The sequence below is a fragment of the Rousettus aegyptiacus genome, unplaced genomic scaffold (genome assembly GCF_014176215.1).
Source record: "Rousettus aegyptiacus isolate mRouAeg1 unplaced genomic scaffold, mRouAeg1.p scaffold_m13_p_2, whole genome shotgun sequence".
NCBI lineage: Eukaryota > Metazoa > Chordata > Mammalia > Chiroptera > Pteropodidae > Rousettus > Rousettus aegyptiacus.
Genome location: NW_023416295.1, coordinates 33,940,253 through 33,966,868, shown reverse-complemented (window position 1 = coordinate 33,966,868; position 26,616 = coordinate 33,940,253). Strand labels below are relative to the sequence as shown.

The 26,616-nt window shown below is 39.8% G+C and overlaps 1 protein-coding gene across 4 annotated transcripts in view; it reads left to right on the top strand.

Annotated features, from left to right (window-relative positions):
• Positions 1 to 26,616, top strand: part of MYO1B (myosin IB) — a 158,491-nt gene that overhangs the window by 16,382 nt on the left and 115,493 nt on the right. For all 4 annotated transcript variants that reach the window (XM_036237858.1, XM_036237856.1, XM_036237857.1 and 1 more), the window contains exon 2: positions 14,294 to 14,437. In XM_036237858.1, coding sequence (XP_036093751.1) covers positions 14,303 to 14,437 — 135 coding nt within the window. In that variant the 5' untranslated portion in view covers positions 14,294 to 14,302. The remainder of the gene's footprint in view (positions 1 to 14,293; positions 14,438 to 26,616) is intronic.

Here is a 26,616-nt window from a genome sequence, read left to right as displayed (position 1 = left end):
CCAGAGCAGTCCTACTCCCTGCTTCTAGTCACTCTCGCCGCTAATTCAGACTATTTCCTGATTACGCCACCTTTAAATTTTTGCGTTGTCTATATCCCTGTACAAATTTTTTTTTTTTTTGATGACTGGATGTCATCAGTAATGGTTGTCCCTAATTTTTTTTTTACCCGACTCTCACCAGTGACTCTCAGTCCACTTGCTGTCCTCTGGATGTGCTGATGTCAGTGACGACTCAGCACAGACATAGGAGATGGGTTGCTTAATGCTTCCCTCTCCTCTCCCTTCACTGTCACGACTAAAAGCTCCTTCGCTTGCACTCCCAGTCTTGCCTCAGCTTACCTTTTCTCCCAGCTTCATGGCTCACCAGGGCCCTCCACCAGCTGTCTTCTGCCTCTCTGCGTAGTCACTATCTCCTGAATATATTTTGTACTTCTTGCTTTAAAGTTCTTTTCTGCTAAACCACATCCTCCTCCTCATCCTCAGAAAGTCAAGGACTAGTGTCACCTCTTTGGCCACCCTTCTCTGATCCTCCTATGATAATAGCTTCTCCTTTAAACATAAACATCAGTCTCTGTATTCCTCTGTTTGATGTGACTCATCTGTCCTGTGTGAGCAATTATTTTATTAGTTATATTGCTTGTTAATATTTTCTTTCCCCAGCCAGATTGCTGATGCCTGGGAATAGTAGATGCGTCTCTCATTCTTTCTCCCAGTGCCTGTGTGTATCAGGCACACAGGACAGAGCAGTCGGCTGTGAATAGAAGAGAGTATGGCGTGGTTAATTGTATAATACAGTTGTGCATGGAAGCTGAGGCTGCTTCTTCCTAGCCACAGGATATTGACCTACTTTTCCCTTATCTGTGTGCAAAATATTTGTTGTACTTTACGTGTTCTCCCTGTCACAATGAATGTTTGTTTGTCTCTCCCTTTCATATGAACTGAATGCTAAAGTGCTAGTTAAACCAGTAGAAAAAACAATAAAGAAGAAAAATTGGTAAGCAGTTTTAATTTCTAAACTGGGGGAGGCCTTATAATTATGTCATTTAGAAAGAACTCTATATTTTTTATATTTCTATCTCCATCTGCCTATCTGCCTACCTATTGAGAGATGTGATTAAGGGTAGATTGTAAATTTTAAGTTTTTATGCTCTTTAATTTGATGGTTTACAATGTAATAATAGGCATTTTGAAAACCTTTTTTTTTTTTAAATAAACTATTTGTAGAAGGAAATTAACTTTTTTTTTTAAGTCAGGCATATACACATAGTTAACTATTGAGTATTTTATTTCTTACCAAAACTTCCCTTGAGAAAATTTATTGTATGGTTCTATACATGGTCAAACCGATTAACTTTAAACATTGATTTTCGTGTAACTTTAAAGGTTTTGTACAATAGTTAAGGAAAAAAAGTTAGGGAGCATTTGTATGTTTATATCAATATATAAATATATGAAATAATTGCTATCCTACAGAACTTTTGGAAATTAGCAGAACTATCATTCAAATTTAGTTAACATTTATAAGTTTAAATTTAGTAGACAAATTTTTGTAAACATTTTAATTTGACTTAAAAGGATTGTTTAGCTTATAGGTAATTTGCTGTATAATAGATCTTTTAGTTCAAATACTTTAGGATATAAGGTATTTGTAATGGTACATTTGACTTTAAATTCATTAATGCTTCTAATATTAGAAAAACTGGAGGAGCATTTGAGATCTGCTCCCCAGCATGTAGTCAGTTTGGCTGTAGCAAATTTTTATAAAAATTCAAAAAAAAAAAAAAAAATTCAAAAAAAAAAAAAAGAAAGGAAGAAAAAAGAAAAAGAAAAACTGGAAAAAAGTTAACCCAGAAAATACTTCCAAATTCTAATATGATTGTTGATTTTAGTTAGCTAATGAAATAAGCCACTGTGTTTTAGCTATTTTCTTTAAAAATTCTTTTTAAATGACAAAATAGTTTTGCCTTCTCAATTTACATTATCAGTGTCTTTTTTGGAACATCTTAGCTATTTTGTTTGATCAATTCTCAACTAATTAACTTTCACAAAATCCTAAAGTAAATGTATAAACATCTCTCTCTGATTACATTGTGTATTAAATCTTATTTTAGTGGATAAACTGCTTGAGGAAGCTTCTGAATTTTTATTCTAAAGAATTTTTTCTTAACTACGAGTACAAAGGTATTACTAAAGATACACTGTTGAATGATGCCTATTTTTCTCTTTTACTATATGGGTTTCTTAATTTGTAATTTCAGATCTTTTTTGCTTTCATACCTAGATGAATTAATTTATCAAAATAGCCAGTGCCATTTTGTACTTTGTAGTTGTAAACACACAGAACACCTTCACACATGCCTCAGTGCCTTTACTTACAATGTCTTGTTGATTCTGTGCATTTCTGCCTGTGTTGTTTATGGTTAGACCCTCAATACATTTTTTACCTAGTGAGGTCAAAATAAAGAGAGCTGCTTTCCATTGAGACAGATCCTTGTGAGCTGGCATTTTTGGTTTTTAACGTCCTTTATAACCTGACCCAGGATGTATGCTCACCTAAAAATGAAGGTGCTCCATCTTTCCAGAGTTGAACCTTTCTTGTTGACTCAATAATGATGGAAGCTGGAACAGGATCTTAGGTGATGTCATCTTTAGCCACTTTGTGGGGAAACTGAGGCTTTGAATTAGCAGTGTGCCAAGATTTCACAGTGAGCGAGCTTCAGAGCTGAGTCTGCAGCTTGGATCTTCTAGGGTATGTCTTAATTTTTTCTGGAGCCACCGTGGTAATCATTCTAACCTCTGTGGTCTGTTGCAGAATGCAACAGCTGATGCTTCCCTGAGACATAACTTGCTTCCTTGCCCCAAAGAACAAGAAGAATGAACTCAATTCAATACATTTCCCTCCAATAATATCACAGGAAAGTGCCTGAATGATGGGAAGGTGCCTTTTTTAAAGAAGGTAGTTCTCTGGTTTACCCTGGGCTATTTTATGTAAGCATCTTTGTTGGGCCAGTTGTCTTCCAAAGCCATTCTGTAGGTACCCCCAAAACTAACAGGTGCAAGAAACCCAATGTGAGTGCCTACCAGGTGCAAATCACCCTGCTTTTAATTATAATGGAGTACCTTGAGTGATTGGACAGTTCGATCAGGTATAAAGAGAACAGGAAGAATGAATCTACAAGCAGTGTAGGCAGGGAGAAGGGGGCAAGGGACAGGAGGACTTTGGTGAGGCTCTTAGCATGTGGCATGAGATTGGGACCCTCTGATTCACTTGGAAGTTCATTTGGAAGGGAAATTGTTTTTCCTATGGTAGCTGTTTTCAACTTAATGATCACTGGTCATATTTGGTGTCTGTGCCCTGGCCAGGAACAATCAGAGCTGTCGGCTGTGCCAGTTATATTTGAGTGGTTTTACATTTGTCTAGGGATTCCAGGGTCTTGGGTTTGCCAATCTAAACACATTCAACTTTATGGAATTTTTTTTTTTTTATCCACCTTGAGGGAACAAATTGAGAAGTCTGTAGGTTATAATTAGCACGTTCCACATCCCAATTAACAGCTGAGTTTGTGTTTCGGGCTATACCAGTGCTTTATAGTTTTTGGCTACTTTGCCCCATAGAAAGTCATAGGCCTTTTCAGACATTAGCTCATTAATTCTCCTAACATCCAGTACGAGTAGGATAGTGTGACCACAGGTTCCCCCTAAAGCTAGGACCGCGTGCTTTTCCTTCTAGACCTTCTAGGATTTTGGTTGCCAAGCTGGTGGGAGGTGAGATGGGAGGTGGGGAGAAAGGGCTGGGTGGTCATCAGACCAAGTCTTGAGGGCGGGTGTCATTCTCTGAAGTTGCCCTGTATTTTGGCAGTTGTACCTGCCATGACTCTGCAGAGCTTTCTCCAGGAAATTACAGTGATGATGTTGGCTGCATTCCTCTTCAGAGTACTGAACCCCATGGAATGTCTGTTACAAATGAAGCAACTCTCTAGGTTATTTACCTGGACATTATGGGGGGGCGAGCTCTTAGGATGAGAAGCAGAAATGGCACTGGGGAGGGAACCTTCTGTGAGGTGAGAGCTTTGCTGTCAGCCTGCATAACAATCCTAATAATGGAATGGATGTTGCCACCCTGAGTTTGTAGATCAGAAATTCGAATTCCAGAGATGAATTCACTCGGATTCGAGCCTGGGTCTATGACCCAAAGCCTGCGCTGGGACAGATCAAAGTGAATTCTCAGCTGTGGTAAACTCCTGCTATTAAACTTTTGTAGAAAGTTAGCCTTTCCAAACGTGGAAGTGAAGCTTCTCACTCATTAAAAAACTGTCGGGTATTGTGAAGGGTTTGGCAACTTAGGAATTAGATCGAAGGATGTGAATAATATAATAAGTGTAATAAACCACTCTCAGACCAGTCCCGAAAGCTTCCTCTTTGCCCTGGCTCTTCCGGAAACCAGATGTGAAACGCCTCCTGGGTCCATTTCTCCTTCTGTTAAGAGAAGGATTTGCCTGGGCTCCTAAGACATTTTGCTCATGTATCAGAAAGGACAGTTTGTAGCTTGTAATCCAAAACCTTCAATGTTGTCATAGCAGCCACTGTTATTTTTGACTCAAAAATCCTTTTAATTAGTCTAGATAATATATTTGTCATTTTAACAGTTGGGAAAAACTTTTTTTTAACCTGTCGCTTTATGAATTTAAAATTCTAGGTATTATCTTTTATATCCTTAGTAACTGGCCTGTGCCTGGGATTGAAGGTTGACAAGCCAGCCTTTCCACACCCAGACAGGAACAAACCTTGACATTGAGGTGAGGTGGTTCTGGACCCCTCTCTCCCTTTGCGGAGACACCCTCTGGAGTGTGATAACCAGAATGTTTAATCAGTCGCCCTTCCTGTTCACAGAGCTTTTTAAGATTGGGATCTGCTTAATGGTTTATGGGCTTCCATTTGCTTCTTGCTGTTTTCCACTCCCGGTTCAAATCTATTCTATTTTACCGTCGCCTGATAATTTAATGTCCTGTGTATTATTCAGAGTTTGAACACAAGGCACCAATTTACTGTATGGAAATTGCTGAGTAGTTGGGCCGATTTTCCCCGCTAATCCAAGATTCTAACAAAAGCCATCCTACCAGCAGTCCATTAAATACTCTTAACAAAAAGCTTTAGAGAAAGGATGGAAATGCACATTATGTAGTAGCTTTAACCATGAAATAAAGGATTAGAAAATCAGATAACTATACTTTGTGAAGTAAATGCCATGAATAAGTTTCTCTAAGGAAGTGTGTTGATGGGAATGAAAATCAGTGTCACCTGAGCCTTTTCACAGATGCCCAGCAGTGTCCACTTATATATTCTGGGGAGTCTTGCAAAGCACCCCATGTGGTTCTTTGTGGCCCACCAGACCCATCTCCTTTGAAAACCATGCCGCTTGGGTAAATTGTTTTAAGGAATGTAGTTCTCATTCCACTTGCCCTTTAGGTTGATAAATACTGAGAAAGTATCTTGCCCTTTGGTATCTAATTTGAGTCTTTTCTAATTTTTCATGTTCTTAGTGTATCATATGAGACTCCATGATTATTTTTTGCCAGTTGGTACTTGGGTAGGAAGGATGGCGGTGATGGAAACAATCCTGGAAGGAAGAATGGGCTGTGTCTCTATAATGCGCATCCATTCGTTTGCTCTCCACACCAGAGTCCTGTGTGCCCCACACTCTGCCATGCGATGGGGTCTTTGCACATGGAGACCTCATACATTCTTCAGTGGGAAGAGGAGACAAACCATCAGTTGCGCTGGAGGTACACTGGCTTGCTCAGAGTATGCTGCCTGTGAGGAGTGGCTGCTCACACTGGTTTAAGTCAGGGCGAATTTATTTAAGATGAGCTCAGCCGAACTTCTTAAGCAGCTTTTCTGTCTGTCCTGTGAGATTTGTCATCACCGCTTCTCTCTGCCCATGTGCTTCATACCTCTCCTCAGACTGGCTTCCTCTGCAGGAGCCCAGCAAGGCTCTCCAGAATGATACACCCTGTCCTCTGCATCTGTGTGAACTTCCTGGTCCAGTGCACGAGCCCTCTCACTGTAGTCTCTGTGCCCGAATTTCAGATCCTTGTGTGCCGGTATTGTTTGGCCCACAGCCCAGTTAGCTGTGGCCTGGTTGAAGGAGCTCTTGGAGGTCTTGGCATATTTGTGTCATGTGTGGTTTGCCTCAGGGTCGAGGGACTTCACCAGGGTGAGATGAGACTGAGGAAGAAGGCTAGAGTCAGCTTGTGGAGTCATGTGATCTATAACAAGGAATTTTTTTTTATTATGGTGAGGTATATGTAACATTTACCATTTTAACCTTTTTAAATGTACACTTAAATGGCATTAAGTACAATCATATTATTGTGCAGCCATCACCACCATTCATCTCCTGAACTATTTCATCTTCCTAGAGTGAAACTCTGTACCCATTAAACAACTTCCTGTTTCCTCCACCTTCAGCTCCTGATAACCACCATTCTGCTGTCTGTTTTTATGAATTTGATTACTCTAATACCTCATATGAGTGGGGTCATACAGTATTTGCCCTTTTGTGACTGATTTATTTCAGTTAGTATATTGTCCTCAAGTTTTAGCATGTCAGAATTTCCTTCCTTTTTAAGGCTAATATTCTATTGTGTGTATATATCACATTTTGTTTATCCACTCATCTATTGATGGACTCTTCACCTTTTGACTATTGTGAATAATACTGCTTTGAACATGGTTGTACAAATACCTGTTTGAATCTCTACTTTCATACCCTAAAGTAAAATTGCTGGATCTTATGGCAATTCTGTGTTTCATTTTCTTTTTTTAAATTTTCTTTTCTTTTCTCCTCTCCTCTCCTCTCCTCTCCTCTCCTCTCCTCCCTCCCTCCCTCCCTCTCCTTCCTCTCCTTCTTCCTTCCTTCCTTCCTTCCTTCCTTCCTTCCTTCCTTCCTTCCTTCCTTCCTTCCTTCCTTCCTTCCCTTTCTTCCCCCCCCCCCTTTTTTCTGAGGATCTGCTAAGGAGTTTGAATATTGGCTTAAAGACACTGGAGATTATTGAAGGATTTAAAACAGAGCTCATCTGATCACATTTTGATTTAGAAAGGCAGCTTGAGTAGGGTGGTCGATGGATGGGGAGGGAGAGAGCTAGCAAAGGCTGTGGTGGTAGAGAGACTACTCTGAAGGCTGTTGCCTTCCAGGTAAGAAGTGATGAAGGCTGAGCTAGGGCAGTCACAGTAGAGAACAGAGGGGAAGAGATGGAAGTGGGAATAATCAAGGTGATGCACTCAGTGAGAAAGCTGGCTCTTGGGGGATGAAGTAAGAGACAGGGATGAGAATTTGGGGGTGAGGTTTTTTGGTTTTTGTTTGCATTTTAATATGGGATGGTAGGTGATATCAGTTTTAAACATGTATTCAGATATTTGACACAGCCTCATGGTAGAGATGATTGGTGGGTTTGCTGTTGATAATATGGGTTTCTAATTGGGGGGGGGGATAAAGTATAGAAGGAAGGGGCAAATGGCTTTCCAATTTGGCTGAATTTCAGTGTTGGGGATATATTATTGTTGTAGCTAGGAGGTTTCACAGCTCCTATGGCTGGCTCTATGTCACATCCCTACCTTGAGGCAGTATATATATATATACACACATTTATAAAGCCAAAATGATGGCCAATTCATTGGTTAATAAAAATCAAGTTTCTAAGGATTCTAACATTCAAAAAGGATTTAGACTAAAGCATAAGTGTGTTGAATTTGGCTTATATTCTTTTTTTTTCCTATAATGACCATATATTGTTTTTCATAATTAAAAAGATTATTTGAAATTTCAGAAGTCGCTTATCTTCTCAACTCTCTCACTAGACTGTGTGCTCCCTGGGGTGGGTGGGGGGGGGAGTACTGGTTATTCACAGGTTATTCACTGGTTATTCACAGTGTGTCCCTAGCACCTAAAACTGTACCAGAGACCAGAGGACTCCTTGTAAATGGCGTTTGAACTGAATTGAGTGGAAATTTAACTCAACTGCTCTCCAAGATGAGATTCTGTGCTGTTTTAAAAGATATAGGAAGGAAATTCCAGTTTTTCGCAGTCACTTAGCTCATTATATTAGGCACTGAATCACGTCCTGTACACTTGGCCCCTCTTTTGCATTTGTTTTGCCATCAGGATTCGCCTCCGAGCTTTATTTTGTTCATGAAATCTTGCCATATTGGCCCCATTTTCTTACTTAAATGTGTTTCTCATGTTATTCTTAAAAGCATTAGTGATCTCTTTGGGAGCCAAATAGCTCAATTCTGTTTCCTGTCCTTTGTTGATATTATTATGTTTTTAGAGGAACGAATCCAAGTGGCTTGAAGCTGCAGTCATTATTTTGCCTTCTGGTCATGAAGGAACTGACCAAAGAACCCACCCACCCATGGCAGCTGTGAGAATGTGCATATTGAATGACTTGTCAGTCGTAAATTTGCATACTTGTTTTCCCTTTGTGTTTCTCTGAATGCCTACCATGTGCAAGAGGCTGTGCACTATTGCCTTTGGGGAAATAAAGATGAATAAAGTGTGACTCAGACATCAAGGAGCTGATTCTGTAGCAAAGGGGCTGTCATGCATTCATGACCACCATACAAGGAGGTTAATGAGTGGAACTGGAGTTTGATAAGAGCAATTGTTAGTATGCTAAGAGGACTCCCTGAATGTTCTGCCTCTGACATATAGTGCTAATGACCTTACAATAGACGTGTAAACGTTCTCATTTACAGTTACCAAACTAGCAGATAGCTACTTTCATAAAGTTTTCCTGAAAGAGTGGCTTTTATGCTTTCACTTTAAAAGTTCCATCAAATTTAAAATTATGTTAACGACTTAATATTAAGCCTTGTAATCCGTTGTAACCTCAGTTTTGGTTTGTGAATGTTCTTTCAAGTTCTACAGTGAAACTGTTTCAACTTAAAAATACACATTTGTTCTCATCTGTGGTACTCTGAGAACTTTGTATTACACCAGATGCTGTATTTCAGATTATCCTGCATCTCTTATTAGTTATTATTAAATTAGTGATTAATTTGGAATAGCTTTTCAGCGTTGCTGTTTTGATATCAAACAGTAGAATGACTATGCACTTCATGTGGATGTCCTCTCTGGACTCTGGACTGGCTATCTCTCACGTGGGACTACTGGCTTGGGGAATGTTGGTCTCAGTATTCTCAGGCAGAGATAGCGCTAACATGGCTTGTAATATAAGGTTGGTAACTGGGGTAGACTACTTATATTTAAATGTTTGGTTACAGATAGCCATTTTAAGATGGTATAGGACGTTTATGCTGCATTTTCTTTTGGATTTTGAGGAATGTTTGAAATGCTTTCAATAGTTTAAATGGTATTTTTACACTGCAAAAGACGTGAGTGAATGAATTTTGTACATTGAAATATAGGTAGTAATTTTGGAAGTTTTTGAGATGAAAGCAGGTGGGGGAAAGAACAGCTGCAATTATATATTTTGGGTTTTGGAGGGTCAACTACGTAGAAATAGCTGAAGCAGCCATAGGGTCACCTGGCCTCAGTTGGTGGGCCCATGGCTGGACTAAGGCAGCACCCTTAGATTTCGAAGAGCTTCCAGACTCCTCTGTGGTTCCTCCCAAGGGTCTCCCTGTATTTCGTATTGCTTTCACCAGGGTTGGGAGAAAGAGGTTAGTTTTTATATAGCAATGAATATCTAACAGTGGTATAATACAGTGTGTCGGGCACTGTACTCAGTGTTCATGATAGTTAGGGACTTGGCTGCTTATAGTGCAGGAAGTACATCATGTAGAGATGCACAGAATTGCAGAGAGGTTGGACGACTAGGAAGGATATAGTTTTGGAAGACAGAGAGGAACCAAGGAAGGCTAGAGGGCTGGGCAGCAGGATCCCTAGCTGAAGCCATGCTGCAGGACCCACCTGGTCTTCATGCTGCTGCTGTTGCATAAGTGACTGATGACTATAACTTCCAGTCATCACCACCAGCTTTCGTAGTCACCCAGGACTCCAAGTCCCAGGAGGGAGGAGGTGATTGGCTGTGCATAAGCCATGTTGTTTGGGGGTGGAGAGAGAGCAGATCTGTCTCCTTTGACTACTGTAATGGGAATTGGGCACTGCGTCTCACTAGATTACTTGTTATCACAAGGTAACTGGGGAATCCTTAAAAGCAAAATTAGGTGTAAATAGGAACAGAACTGTAAAATGGGTAGTGTCTCCTTAAAAAAAAAAAAAAAAGACAAATGTCTACTATGACTTTCCCCTTTGACTCCTCACCATTCATATCTACCTTACTTAACCATACTTATGCTTACGAATATAAAATGCCCCAGCCAGCGTAATGCCACTCTCCTTGTATAGCTGAAAACAGCTACACCCTCTTCAGAGATTCTGTTCTTTGAGATCTCCTTTGCTCATTGTCTTCTTTGGCCACATCTGAGATGACATTGGGGAAGATGGTTTTGTCAGGAGCTGCAAAGGTTTAGCGGTCTTTTTTTCGTTCTTCTGAGTTGGACGTCTTGGGTTGATTGTTTAAAGGGTCAAGCCATTGAACATCACTCACTGTCAGCCAGACTTCTTTGGCAGTGTATGTTCTTTAAAAATGTTGTTGGCTTTTAAGGTTTATTTGCTTCCATGGATTAGTAACCGAAACCAGAGATACTGCCAAGTCCCAAGGTTTTGAACCTAGAACTTAGTCTGAGAACCTGTCTCCTGGCAGTTGGACCTGGCCTTGGTGCTCGGCGGGGTGTCTTAGCTCTTGATTAATAGAATCTACCTGGGACTAGCTAAGCGTGAGAGGCAGTGGAGTGGGTGGTACCTCTGCTGTGCTCCGTCTTCGTGTTGGTGGCAGCGCTGTCCCTTTCTCAGGCCACAGGGGCAGACCAGTCGGGGCTTGGGATGGGTCGCACCTCCCACCCCCAGACAGAAGGATCCCCCGAGCGCCAGATGTTCTCCTCCCTGGCGCTCACACAGGCTGCTTTCACAGCATGCTTGTTTTTTTCTTGTCGCAGCTTAAGGAGTGGCCAACACGTATTCTGGTATCTGAATTTTTCTTGAATTCTGTGAAGTGTAGGCACAAAGTCCAAGTCTTAAGACACAGTAGGCCGTGGTTTAATCAGCAGTTTCATTTTGAAGTATCAGAAATGATCACCTTGCCAGTCCAAGATAGCAGGTCCTCATGCCCTCCACCTGTGGCCCTAGCTCAGCTAGTCCATGCTCTCTAGTGTGCTGGCTATGACACCCCACTTCCTCTTACTAGCTTCTATTATTAGGTAAGATGCTTTCTGTTGCGAGTAATAAACAATCCAAGTCAAACAGCTTCAACAATGAGGAGAATTAATTGGCTTCCTGGACTGAGAACTTGAGAGCTCTGGGGCAGGCTTCAGGGCAATTCGATCTAGAGGTTTGTGATGTATGTCATCAGGGCTCCAGCATGAATTCTCTTCTTGATGTTTTCTTGCCCTGCTCTCCTCCACATGTTGTCTTCCTTCTCAGCGTGGCCCCCTTGTGAAAGCAGACATGGCCACAGCAGTTCCAGGTATTATGTCTAAATCATACCATCCAGAGGTAGATAGAATCTTTGTCCTAATATACCAAGCCTCAGGCTCGGTTATAGGACCAGTCCTGCATCAATTACAGTGGCTGGGAGATGGAAATGTGTTGCATGCTCTAGTACAGATTACATGCTGCATTCCTGGGGCAAGGGATAAAATTGGCTTCCTTAGAACAATGTGGGGTCTTGGGAGGGGTGAAGGTAGGCATCTATGCATCAAACAAAAAGTATCTTGATGTTTTGTATGTGTTCTCATTTAATCTTCTCATGCAAATTCTTCTGATGGTTTATGGAAATCTTGAGTTAGCAAGTGATTCTGACATTTGTTCTTATTTATGGTTAGCAATGCTCTTTCAGAGAGAAAAAAAGTCAATTTCTTTTGGTGGAGCAAATATGCCAACTAATTTCACTGAGGTGTCAAAGAGAACCAAACCAAGTCCTGGAGGTAGTAGTCACAATAAGAGCAATCAGGCCATTTGCAGGAAGATAGGGAAGTACCTCTACAGTGTCCCATTTTAAATAAGAGGATGAGGGAGATTGTCACTATTTCTTCCCCTTAGATACTAAAGAAGACAAACACAATGAAACAGAACTGTGCTTGAATTACTAAATGAATGCTGGTGTCACATTTTCAGCTGGTTTACTTTGTTGTGTTTTGGTTTGCAAAAGTTGCTCTTCAGGGTTTGTCACTTCTACCAGTTGCCTATAACTCAGCATTTGTTTTGCCTGCCCCCTTAGCATTATGAAGTTGGGATAGAAGTGTAAAAATTAGAACCCATGTACGCTTGCTTGAAATTTATGTTTGAAAAGATGGTGAAGTGGGATTAATGACAGAGAAAGATCAGCTGCTTAATTATTGTTACCTGCAGTGAATTGTTGTCTTTCTGCAGCTGTTTCCATAAATAGACTTTATGTACCAGAATCCACCCCAGGGCAAAGAGTTCCCATTCAGCCTCTTCGCTTAATTTAAATCGCTGGTTTGAGGTGGTTATTTTTTGAAACCTACCTCAGGTCGATTTCCACCTTAATCCCTAAGCCTTCTTCCCTCATCTGCCAAATCATATGTAATGAATCGCAGCTCGAGTGCTTTTGGCATTTCAAGAGTCTGAGAACTTGAAATTTGATTTAAATGCTAATTTATTGCGACAAAGGTTGGGCAGTCCCATTCCTCTTGTGCTAGTCTTTCCATGGACTTGGCCTGGGACCAGCTGTCTCTCTGGCTTCTGCTGCACCTCGAGAGGGGCAAGTGCCCCCACTCCTACCCATTTTGTTTTAAACTGAGTCTGGCTTAGTTCGAAGTGGATGAAGTCATCCTTGATGCTCCCATTGGGTTTTAGCACTACCTGGGGCTAATTAGTCCAGGTGTAGTAGGCATGAAATGACATATTTTAAAAAGTTAACTGTTTTTCTTCTTTTGAATATTAAATACTTATTGTGTGTGTGTGCGTGTGCGTTTAATGGGAGCCTCTCTCTGCCTCTTCTTGGCGTCTTTTTTGGCTGTTCATTACACACTTAAAAAGTTTTTTTAAAAAATAATAGGGTCAGAAATAAAATATGTGTTTGTGACTTCATATAAATCATTAGTAATTAATAATAAAGAATTACATAATTCCCAGCCTTTCCTAATACTCTTTAAAATAGCCCAACTAAATGTAGTTTCTGTTGCCTCTCAGAGAACTATTGAATGTTCTAGACTGGAAGAGGAGGACTTTTTTTAAATTGCTGTTTTAAGGAAGTAGACCAACCTTTATGAGATATAATATGCCTGGGTGACTCCTTAAAGGAAAGAATTAAATGTACTTTTCCTTCAGGATTAGGGGTATGAATACACATGAGTATTCATTGCGTGTAATTTGGTTTCGCCTTTTCAGTGGTGTGTCTGTTGGAATGAAAATTAAGAACATTGAGGTCACTCTTGGTGGGTTATGTTATACAGGCAACCTCTGATTGACAAATGGGTTGTGTAGTTTTCTAAATAAGTCAGTGTTGACACCTGAATAAAATTTCCCTCATAGGAACAGTGATTGAGTTCTTTAACACAAAATGTAATGCACTCTTAAGTAACCATGAGGAAAATTTCCTAATATCGCTGAGCTTCCTTATCTTAAAATGGGGATAATGATAATACCTACCTCATAGAGTTAACTGTGAGGATTAAATTGATTAATGCATGTTAAGTTCTAGTTCTAGTGTTTGGTATGTGGCAAGTGCTCAGTAAATGTAAGCATCATGTTTTAAACATCGTTTCCTGGGAAAATGCATTCTGAATGTCAGCCTGGTATACTGGGGGGTGTCATCTTGGGGGAAGCAGATTTATTCAGGTTCAAGTCTGATGGTGGTATGCAGGAGCTGCCAGTGGAAAGGGGTAGGTTGGGTTCTCTTGCTAGAGTTTTGCAGCTTCTAATTGGGGAGAAAGGATGTGCTAAAGAAGAGAACGGAGACCCTGGCTTCCTAATGGTTCTTTCTGTAGGTGGACTTTGCCTGGGACGATGGACTGGGAGGGAGGTCCATTTGTGGCAGCAGGTTGGCAAATGGTGCTTTGAGAGGTGTGACGGGGCCTGTAGCCACCTCGGAGGCTTCTGACGCAGGTCGTAGGGAGGGGAGGTTATGACGTTTGTGAGGGAGGTGAGGGCCATGCAGAACTACCAGTGTTTGGTTTCTCCAGTGGTGCTAAGAACCCATCTGAAATAATTTTGTTCATTTAAATTGACCCATTCTCTTCTTTCTGACAGCTGGAGACTATGGCCAAAATGGAGGTGAAAACGTCACTTTTGGACAATATGATCGGAGTTGGAGATATGGTTCTTTTAGAACCTCTCAACGAAGAGACCTTCATCAACAACCTCAAGAAGCGCTTTGACCATAATGAAATATATGTGAGTTTAAACTAAAGTTCATCTGTGGGGTTTAGACTTTGTACTTTGTGGCAGAGAGCTGGCATCTCTTCCTCAAACTCTTCTCAGTTTTTTCTATTTGTTTATCGGAGTCCAGAGGTATTTGTTTATACTCTCAGAAAGAGTTTTGTGTTTGCTCATTTGGCACATGAGTAATACTGATTAAAGTCAAGTGAGTCTGCCGTCCACATGGTGTTTATAGGTGCCAACTGTGTGTAGAGTATTGCACTAGATGTTGGGGCGTCTTAAAGCAAGGAGAAGGATACTTAATTCCTGCTTCTTGAGAAACATGTATTCAGGAAGAGTTTTGAAATCCATAAACATCTCAGATGCCTTCATAAGATTAGCAGTTTAACCTTTGAGAAGCTACTCATTAAACTGCAAGGCAGTGAACTGTCAAAAAGACATGAACCTTCTTGACATGTGTATAAATATGTGTTTATTCCCTGGAGATTTAGGAATAGACATGTCCTGCTATACAGAAGTATAATATCATATAAAAAAATGAAAACATATAAATATATACAATAATAGGAGAAATTTTATGTTGTAAAAATTCTTTATAAAGGATTTCACAGTATTACTTTAATGCTCAAGTTTCTTAATATACTTAAAACATGAGTAAAAAATACATTTATATTCAGCTTTTCAGGAATTTGTGTAACGCATAGAAATTTGCATCTGTTCAGGTAGAAACATTTTGTTAACTAAGTCAAGGAAATGGGACACTGGTTCTTTGTACCGGTAGCTAAGAAGAAAACAGGGTGGATTGGATGCAAGTAAGTAGTTGTAATAGGCCCTGCCTTGCTTCTTTTCCCCGCCTTTTTATGATGTATCTGTGTCTGGAGATGAACGGATTGTTGGGACATGCTTTATATTTTTCTATCAATATGGAAACATTACGAGGAAATATAAATAAATAAAAGGAGAGGTTGTAACTGATACAAGTAGGATCAGTTATAACTTCTGTGGAACTAAAACATTTTAAAATTATGTGCAAAGCCATATTAATTTATGTCCCATGTAGCTTTCCTTTCCAGATAGGCAGTCGTGTTTCAGGGATAACTTTGGATAATTTCTTAACGAAATAATAGTCATGATCTGAGAATTGAACTTTTTTATCTTTCTCGATTCGTATTGTTGGAGGTAGGGGGAGGTTAGCAGTGACAGGAGATATGTGGTTGCTGCTTTTGGAACATTAATTTGATAATTGGATGAGAAGCTAGGTTCAGAGATGTAGCTGTGTAAAATGCTGATGCAAATGGAAAAGGAATAAAACGCCGCCGCAGAGCACGGAAGAGGTCTTGTTTGGTTTGGCACTGAGGCCCGGTGTCACCTTCCCTCAGAGGGTAGCAGTTCCACTTTCAGGTGGGAAAGCCTTACGTTTCTGCAGCTTTAGTTGAGAGGATGGTCTGATAACAAATAAAAGACAGACTTTAGACACTGGCCCCTAAGATGGAGATAGGAGGAATCAATTATGTCGTAACTAACATTGCTGATCATTTTTCTTTTTGGCTCTAAGAAGCACAGTTCACTTTTAGATGAATCGAAAATAGGATGGAGAGTAGAACATTGCATGCATTCAAATACCTGATTTGTTGTGCCCACTAAAAATAAAACAATCCCCTTTTTAACAAAATGCCAAGTGTTAACATTCATGAGTCTTTAGCAGACGAAATGTCTGGGTTTCAGCTCTACGTAATTTTATTTTCTAACTATTTTAGGAATGCTCTTCTGGCATAAAACAAAAGCAGAAAATTGCTTTCTGCTTCCAGATATTCATATCAATTAATATTTTCCATGATACTTTAAAACTACCATTTCTATGAGTTGTGTGCCTTCATTTTGTAACTTTAAACACACATTATGTTGGAGGGTTGGGCATTCTCTATTTTAAGCAATCTTCCCCAACCCCCACCACACCTCCCCACACAAAATCAGGTTATAGAGTAATGTGTATAGTGTGATCCTATTTTTTTTAATGAGAGGTTTATGCATGCAAACACGTGTTCGTATACTTGTATGCATGTAAAAAGACCTGCTAACTTTGGGTACCATGGTGGGAATAGATGAGATGGGGGAACAGGGAAAGGTTATTCTTTTAGATCTCTGTATTATAAGTCTCTGTATTATAAGTCAAGCATGTATTGTTTTTATAATTAAAAAAATACTGTATAATAAATTTGATTACTGTACCTCTGCAATTCCACACATGATTATACCACTCTTGGGAAATCTGTGTCTGGCTCTTATTCTGATTTCTTATACTATTCCTACTATGCTTTTGTTCATGGGTTGTTGTAAACTTGTTTAGCCTGATGCCAAAGACCAAGTTAATGTGACATGCAATATTTTACTGTCTGGTACTTCACTTGTTTTTTAATTCTTTCCTAGAAAACAAAGGCGCAGTTTTATAAAAAATCTCTTTTGTAGTCTCATAGCTTTGTTTAATTCTATAAAAGTGGGTGACAGTCCACGGTGGTCTATCGTGTGAACACATTCAACAGTCATGTTCAGAAGCCATGGTTGACAAAAAGTCCAATGAACAAAAGGGACCCTTGGCTTAGACTTGAACTCTGGCTAAAATCCATGGCCTTAGCAGCCTCCTGTGTGAACCAGCTCCAGGTGGGCACCCTGTTCTTCCGTCCTGCTGTCTGTCTTCACTTCCTCGCTCCCCATATCTAGAGATAATAGCCCCTACCTTCACAGAGCTGTCACAAGGGATTGCTTTGCCTCTGGATATGAGTTATCAACTCTCTGGAGCATTCATAAACCTCGTACATCTCCAGGCAGCTGAATCTGGAAGTAGAATCCCTTGTTATCCTGTCATATTAAATCTGACGCTCTGAGAAGGCCACTGGAGTCACGACACTGTTTAAACGACTGTCTGTGGCCAGGTGACTGGAATGAGCTGACGGGCTTAAGACAGTGAAGTCTACTCCTAGGATTGGAGTAAGGTCAGCTTTTTCCAAAGAAGAAGATAGGCTGTGTATAAGGGAGTAGATACCTAACCAGATATATCTATCGACAAGTTAGGAGGAAAAGAGAAACGGATGCTGATGAGGCCACCTGCTGTAAGCCCCTCACAGGTTTGGTAGAGGATTCTGTAATGAAGTGGCTTATTGATGTTAATATCATCCGTAAGGATACCTCCCCCCCTCCTTGACCCTGAAGCATTTATCTCTTGAGTTATAGGCTTCAAGTGCACCCAAAGGCATGCTTCTAGGACATTTTGACCAGAATGTCTCTGAATGGCAGAGAAGAGTAAGTAGGTACTGCAGGGACACTGGGGCATAGTTGAAGTCCATTCACTTTAAGGAAATTTTGTTGAAATCTTTGCTTTTAAAGTAATTCAGAGTTTTATCTTGTTCTGTAAAGCATATGGTTTGTTTTAATCTAATATGCTCTCTGCAATCCTCCGTTGAGTAAGAAGTAGTTTTGGTGTTGACTCGCGGATTTATTTATTTTTTTTTTAATCTGAATTATGAGGTTGGGGGTCATCTAGATATAGAGGTCTGAATTAGTGCAATTTTAAGATCCTATGGTAAACTAATTGTAGTTGTAAGCAGACTGTTTTGAAAGTCTAGGAAAAATGTTTTAATTTTTAGAAGTAAGTACTAGATTTAGGATCCCCATAAAGATGGGATCATGTACTTTTACAAAAGATACTCAAGTGCATGCTCCAGGAATATCCTTTTTGTGTGTGTTGGTGTGGGTTCACACACTTGTTAAAAAAGCCCTGAGTTGGTTCATAACTTGGCACAGTTCCAGATGTTGATGTCTATGCATGTGAGTGCCGTGGAGTTGGAAATGGAGGAGGGTCAGGTGAGAATGGACAGAGGGAATGTTGGCCTGATGGGGTAGCATACAGGGCCAGAACTCTGTTTGCTTTTATTCTTCCTTCTTGGCAGTGAGCAGTTCAAGCTGGGACCAGCTGCAGGACATGCCGCTCAGTCTAGCAGCCTCTGTGTGGGGTCAATGGTGGGAAATGCTGGTTGTGACATTCCCGAGTGAACGCTGCTTTTCTGTATTCTTTCTGTCCTTTGTCAGTCCTTCTTCCGGCCGCCCCACCCCCGCCCCAGCCAGATGGAGTGGTGGCAGGATTTCATGTGGACTTGTAATGTAGGTGAACCAGACAGACGTGATGCTGTTTTTAGGGTGACTGGTCAGGACTGTGGTTCTGTTCAGGAACAGGAAAGCTGCAATTTAGGCAAGAATAAGGCCCAGGGCAAATTTGGAAACAAAAGAAGCAAGGTGTCTGTTCTCTGACAAAGAAGTATTTTTGGTGTTGACAAGTAGATTTAGTTTGTTTTCAATCTGAATTATCAGGTTGGGGATCATCCAGATATAGAGGTCTGAATTAGTACAATTTTAGGATCTTAAGTTAAACTAATCATAGGTGTGAAAGTGACTGCTTTGAAAGTCCAGTAAAAATTCTCTTAATTTTTAGAAGTTAAACTAGAATTAGGGTCCCCATAAGTATGAGATTAGATGCTTTTTATGAATGATACTCAAATGTAAGTACAATATATTTGGTTTAAAATATTGCAAAGTAAATGAAAATAATACTAGTAAACATTTATTTGAAATTTCAAAAACACTTCGTATATTTGCATATGAAAATTCCTACCTTATGGGTATAACATATATATCTGGGAATTTTGTATAAGTGGTATGTTAGTTTTCTCTTTCCGCATAATAAATCGCGCCGAACTCAGCAACTTAAAATAACATACATTTATCATCTCACTGTTTCTGTGGGTCAGGAGTTTGTGCAGAGCTTAGCTGGGTCCTCTGCTCAGGGTTCTCCTCGGCTGTCATCAGGGTGTCCGCCAGGACTGCAGTCTCATTGGAGGCTCAGTCCTTTTCCAAGCTCGCGGGTTTGCCGGCAGAGAGCTGGAGCCCCTGTTGGAAGGGTCTGGAGGTCAGATGTCCAATTTAGTGTTCTTCCTGCTCCCTAGACATTCTCCAGTATTTTCTCTTTTAACAATTTCTTTTAAAAAGTCTATTTTTTTAAATTATAAAAGTAACAAAAATGGTTTTGGGGAAAAAAATTCAGATAGTACTGACATATATAACGTAAAATGTAATTTTCTTACCTCAGTACCCCAGTCCCATTTTTAGAAGTAATAGTAGTTAATAAAGTGGTGGGTAACCTTCCAGATTATATAGATTTGATTAAAAATTAATTGTTTGTTCTAGAGTTGGAAGCAAGAGGAGGTTTTCCTTCATCTCGATGAATGGGCTTTTCCCAGAAACCCAGAGCCAACCTAGCTTGAGTGAAATAGGAACTCTGTCTAGTGCTACCCTTACCCACCTAGACCAAGTGGGGAAAAGAGGGGATCCCTGAGCTGGTGAAATGAAACACCTAGACGTGATTGCATGTGAGTGGGTCGCCATGAGCAGACTCAGCCCTCTCGGCTCATTGAAAAGGGAGAGTGTTAGGAAAACACAAAATCAAATTGTGTTTTTAAGAATTTGCTTTGGTGTTTGGAATGGAGACAGCATTAGCAAGCTAGATAAAGCTGGTGAAAAACAGCAAATCACGAGGCTGAAGAGAAATGTTGTGTCTAATTTCTGAGCACAGTCTATCTCTTGGACAGTTTTATAATACTTTTCAAAACAACTATTTTTTTTTTTTTTTTTTTTTTGGTGATAACTTGCCAGTTTCAACCTATCCAAGCTCTCTTGAAATCTTTAGTGATTGGAAGATTTCTTCCTTTTAGAACTTGCAGCATGGACACACATTTATCTGTTATTTACCAAGTGTAGAGCTGTTTCATTCTGCAGACACTATATAGTTCTTGAAGTATTTTTATAACATTTATAATATATAAACTTAAATGTTCTGGTGGAAGCCATATCAGAAGTTTGATTTGGAGGAAATTATGGCCAACCTTGGGTCTCCAGAAGTCATCTTGTGGTGGCAGTGTGGTGTATACTAAGAAGTGAACACCTGAGTTCCAGTTCTGGCTCTGCCTCTTATCATCTATGAGACGCGGGAAAGATGTCTTAACTCCTCTGAGTGTTTTCTTATTGATAAAATGATAAATGATAATAACTAACATTCATTAAGTCCTTTTTGGTACAATATGCTATTCTAAGCACTTTGTATGTGTTGTTCATTTAATTTTTACTAGAGTTCTATGCACTGTAGGTTAAAGGCTATGTAACTTTTCCAGGGTCACACATGTGTAGATGATGGAGCTGGAATTCACACCCAGAAAGTCTGGTTCCAGAGTTCATACTTTTAATAATAGTCCTGCTGATTTTATATAGTTGCTATGAGCATCAAATGATACTGCTTATATGGAAGCGTTCTGCGTCTGTGAAGTGCTATTCAAAATAATTGAGTATGATATCGAAAACTGTGTAGGTTTGGAACAAGGCAGTCTCAACAACCCAGACAAATAATTGGAATGATAATCAGTATTCCTGCCATGTGCTGAGTTAAGCATTTGGTAGTGCAGTGACATGAATTAGAGTGACATGGAACAAGTGTGTTCAGTTCTAAAGTCATAGGTGCTCATTAGTTAAAGGTGGTAACAAGTGTGAGGATGTTTCCTCCTCTGGAAGGTGGGAATAGATCTTGAGAGGAGATTGTTTTTCATCATGTTCCCTGGATGGCAGGTGATTGACAGCCGTGCATGGTCCTTCACCTTTATGAGCACAAGGTAGAGGGAGGGGGAAGCTATTTAGTATAAGGGACTTGTGGCCAGTTTTGCCTTCTTTTGTACACATGCATCTGTTTTTGCTGTAGTACAGAGGAATATTAATGGTAATCCTAATTTCTAAAGAGAGGCTATTTTGTTCATAAAACTTTGTTTTGGAGGGGGTAGAGGGAGAGAATTCAGTGTGACGTATTGGGAAAGATAGGGGCCTTTGGTTGGCAGATAGACCTAAGGTTGAATCTTAGCCACTTAGAACCACTGGCCATTGTAATTAATTGAAGGTCAGGTCTCTCATCCACAAAAAATAGGTATCATGATGCTTAGCATCTTAGCCTGCTGCTAAGCACATAGTAAGAAGTGGAGTACCTGTTAGGTCTATGGCCATCTGAAAAATTTGGAAACCCAGAATGACTTTTCTTTAAGGTTTCAGACACTGAGATTTTCTTGTAATTAGAATCTTTCTCTCTCCCCCCTTTCTTGACTCTCTTTTCCTCTCTCTCTATCTCTTCCTTTTTCTCCTTCCCTTTCCCTCTTTGATATTGTACAGATTTTACTTTTATTGTATGACTACTTTCATTTAGCTATGTAATATTATTTTCAAGACTTCTAGCCAGTAATATACCATTAAAACAAGACCACTCTATACCTGAGTTAAGAGAGTTATTAGGTCTGGAAAATGGTAGATACTGTCTCATAGAGTTTATCTCAATGAAGATGGTAGTATTGTGTTATCCTACTCTAAAATAAAGGCTGCCTGAGGTGATATTTTTAGCCAGTATTTCAGCGTGGCATAGAACTCATATATAGTTCTTTAATTTGTAGTCTGAAATGACTGGCAGTACAGGAACAAAGGACTATAATATGATGGTAGTTCAGGCATGTCTTGAAGTAGACTGACAGTGACCATGCCTGACAGGCTTGCTGGCCTCCTTGGCAACCATGGTTTCCATGATCTTCTGACCTATGTGTGGGCTCCTGATCTAAGGCCACTGATTTATGGCATAGCATAGATAAAAAGAATAGGGCTGGATTCTTTCCTCAAACTTTGAATTGAGAAAAGCTGAAAAAAAAAAAAAAAAAAGCTCAATGGAAGCAAATACTGGCAGTCATGAGGCCATGATGGGCCACATGCAAGCAGAAACTATGAATAAGAGTCTTTGAAGTAGACCAGTTATGGAGTAGAAAGTGAGAAAACCAGTTAGTAGAAGGCCCAGGAGAAGCAAGATACATGAGCGGGGGATTGAGCATATTGATACTGGAGCTGGAAGGGAAGTCTTCACAGACTTGTGTTGCCTCGATCTGTAATGCTGCCTCGCACCATGCTCATTTTTGGGTCCCATCTTTTCTTGTAGCTCAGTGATAGGTTGCTTGGGGATTCCCGGGTGAATCCTCAAGCAACAGTAAAACTTTCAGTACTTGAAGTAACTTGAGAGCATCTCTGCCAAGCAGCTGAAAGAGCTTGACCAAATCACACATCTCTGTTCCAACATCATAGACTTTGGCGTAAAGTTTTGGGAGACCTGGGAAAGTTTTAAAAACCTAATGCCCTCAGTTTCTTCACCTGTACAAATAAGCTATTATTAGTATTAATTGTGTGTGTGAATATTTATGTGTGTGTGTGTGTGTGTGTGTGTGTGTGTGTATATAGCAAATGTATCACAAATATGTTCTTAGATTGAAGATGTGAGATGTACACATTACATTGCTTTAGACATGAGACCTAGTTAGAAGCCTAAATTGGATCATATTATAATTCTTTGTTCCTGTACTTTCAGTCATTTCAGACTATAAATGACCTTTCATTTGTACATTTCACTTAGGCAGTTTTCCACAAATTTGAACGGCGTCTTAAAAGCCAAACTGTCTCTTTAAAATTCAATAAGACAAAAGCCTCCTTCAGGAGAATTTGGGAAATGTTATAGATGTCTAATTAAAAACTCTGTGGCACATAATGTCTTGTGATCAAATTCCCATGATCTGAGACTTAAGGGCAGGGTAAATTCCTCCTCCTGAAGTGAACAGCATGTTGTCTGTCACTTCTGAAGGTTCCACCAGCTTGTCTTGTTTAATCGTTTTCCTCATCTTAGGTTTTTAATAGTACTTTCATTAAGACATACCTCATTTGCTCATCTGATAACTCATCAATTCCCTGAACACGAAGACCATTTTGTAAGACTGGCATTACAGACCTCCTCAGTGAACTTAGCTGAGATACTAACATGTTATAGGATTGTGAGTCCTGGCATGGCTATTTACAGTGGCCAGTAGAACATGATCCTGTGATTAGGCATTCTTCTTGGCCATTTTTTGCCAAAACTTCCCAGGCCTAGCAAACAGCATGGATTGTGTGTACTCTAATGAAAGAACAGATTCTTGGCTCCTTGTCCTGATTCCACTTTTGTTAGATAATGTGGTCATAGCACTTCACTTCTTTGTGCTTGATTGTTATGGGCATTAAGATGGGAGACTACCTCATGGAGGTTTAGGAAGAGTTTATTTAAAAGGTGTATAGTAAGTGTATCTAGTGTGCCATACTTTAAAGGCTTGGGGATGAGTTTTTAATAAACAGCGGAGACTATAAACAAATAACTTAAATTCATTATGAAGAAAATAAGGAAGCTGGTAGGTAGGTAGATGGGATGCCAAGTTAGAGCCTCAGCAAAGCAGGGTCTTTAAAAATATTTTGGAAGAATCTGATACTTGAAAAGAAGAGTCGGAGTAACCATCATGGTGAAAAAAAAGTCATTTTAGGATTTCCTTACATTATTTTATGGCTTGGTTATAATTATATTTTCAATTTCATATGGGAAATTGAAATGTAAACCTACAGGGCTTCTAAAGACCTTAATGTTGCCCTGGGAAAAGTCTTCTGTTTTTTTTATGGATGTATGCTAATGTTTCATTCTTCTGTCATTGTGGAAGAACATATGTATAGTTCTACATAATTGAGACCCATGAATATAAAATTGTGCTTCACTATTTAGCTTGAAAAAAGTTTTCTTGGTTAGGTATCTTTCCAAAATGCTTCGCATGTAGCCTTGTCATCAAAAACAGAATGCTCCCTCTCATTTTTGCACTTGATTGTTAGGCTGTGTTCAGACTCAGTGCTATAATAAAGCACTCAGGGCTGGTGGAGTTGAGCTTTTGGCTCTTACTTTAAGTGGCTCTTTATTGTTACATTTTTGGAATTATTTTGACCACTTCCTACTCCTTTTCTTTCTTTCTTTGCTTCTCTTTCCTTCTGTCTCTTTTCCCTTTTCCATTACTGGACATCGTTTCTTCCCTTAGGGTGGGAGTTCTTATCCTACTATATCAACTGTATGTAAACTTTTATGTGTGTATTATATGTTTCTTTTTTTTTTTTCTTTTTTTGAGAGAAGGTTCATAGCATTTGTTATTACCTGAAAGGGATCAGTAACTAAGCAAAGGTTAAGAAGTGCTCTGTAGCAGTATTTTTTTTAAACTGCAAATTTCAGCTCATTCATTAGCAAATCAAAAAAATTTTGTAATAGAATTGAACAAAGATACCAGTGCATTGCATATGATAAGGGTACTTATGGTTTTGTGAGATTTTAATTTCACATATATTATATATAAAGATACACTCAGTTACCCATCTTGGTAGTAATGAAAATTTTATTTCTTGCAATAAGTCATAGTCGACATTTAAAACACACTTCTGTAGAATGGCCCGAGTCGTTGCGGCTGGTTCTCCTAGTGTGCTCGGATACCATATACCAAGTTTATGAGAGCTGCGGCTAAAATGAAAGTAGGTGAAGCTGAAAGGATTTTCTTTTTGCAATGTTTACAGAATTAATTACATAGGAATATTTAAAGGGGAAAGAAAGATAGAAGATAGCCCAGTAGTAATACCAGCATGGTTGCTGCATTTGAGAGCAACACCTAGTCCTGGGAGTCCTAGAGGTAAAGGCCACAGACAGTGGTTTTCAACTCTGGTTACACATTACTTTATCTGGGGAACTTTAGAAGACGTGACCGCCTGGCTCCTCCCGACACCATTGAAATAGTCTCTCTGAGGATGGGGTTCTGGAAGAACTTACAGAATAAAATGCATGATTCTTGGGTCATATATATGTATCAGAGGATTTTCTTCTGGGTTCTGAATGGTGGTCTGGAGAGTGGAAGTTGCTGGATGCATGTCCTCCAGAAAGGACTTCAGTTTTCACTGTAATCACAACAGGAGTCCTCAAGTATTATTCATAAGGCATCTGTTCTGGAATGCTAGAGATATCTGAAATACGAAGGCAGAGATTGTTTTGACTTAGGAATGTTTGTACAGTCTTGATTTAATGTCTGCCCTTGAGAGGTAGAAAAGATAAACTTGCTAATTGAATGCGCCTTTTATGGAAAGGTAGAGCTTTTCCTCTCCCTTTTCCCTTTTCTCCTTTTCTTCTCTTCCTGTTCCCTTGTCCTCCTTCCTCGTTCCCTTCCCTTTCCCTCCTCGATGTCAGAGGCTGGTCCTGCAGGGCGGTGGGAGTGCAGGGAGCTGTCCTTTGTCGTGGTGTGGCATGCACACGCCTGAGGACTTGGGGGTGCTGAAGGATGGGAGCATGGAGGTGCTGAGCTAGGAGTGGCAGGAACATTGGTTACAAGTTGGGTAGAGTAAATCCGTACACTGAGCAAATACACACACATTGAGGGTAATGAGAGCCAGACTTGTCTTTCGAGGAGGTAGATAGAACCTAGTTGGAGTCCTTTTTGGTGTTTTGGTGTGATCAGTGCAATAGAACATCCTCTGGATTCTATAGGCCTTTGGGACATAGGGACTGGGTTCAAATGTGAGCAAAGGCACGGAAGTGGCCTGGTGGGAGTGAATTACGCTGCCAGAGGCCTTTCGTGAGCTTTCCTGGGTACTGGGATCATCCAAGCTCCAGAGTGGTTCGTTGGTGCTGGACGCATCTGTTTCCAGTCAAATAGTGAGTGGAACTTTAGGGGGCAAGAACTGGATTTTTTTTTTTTTTTGCTGCTCCCTTTTGTAAAGTTTTACATTGCTTTTTTTCCTGTTCCTTTTTCTCCTTGGCATATTCAGAATAAAAAGGACATTTAATGACCAGCTCTTTTATGTATATATTCTGCGTTTTATCTCCAACTTCTTAATTACAAGGATTACTTAATGAGTAGGTTTACTGTACTTTTCAGAGCCCGATGAAAAAAAAAATACCAACTTTAAATAATATACAATTGCTTGTGAAAAAATGAAGTTATGTCATTTATGAGTCTGAATGTTAATTGATGTAAAAATGAACTGTCTGGTCACTATTGTTCTGATCCCTAAAGGGAATTTTAACGTGGTACCCACAGTTACCTGAATGTAGCTGCCTAAAACTAGAGTAGACTTGTAAACTCCACCCAGCCAATCAGCTGCTACCAGGAATGTCTTTTGAGCCTCAGAGATAGGAGCGTTATGATTATGAACATTTGAGTTATCCTATTGGCACATGTGGGAATATTTAAAATTTTGACTAATGT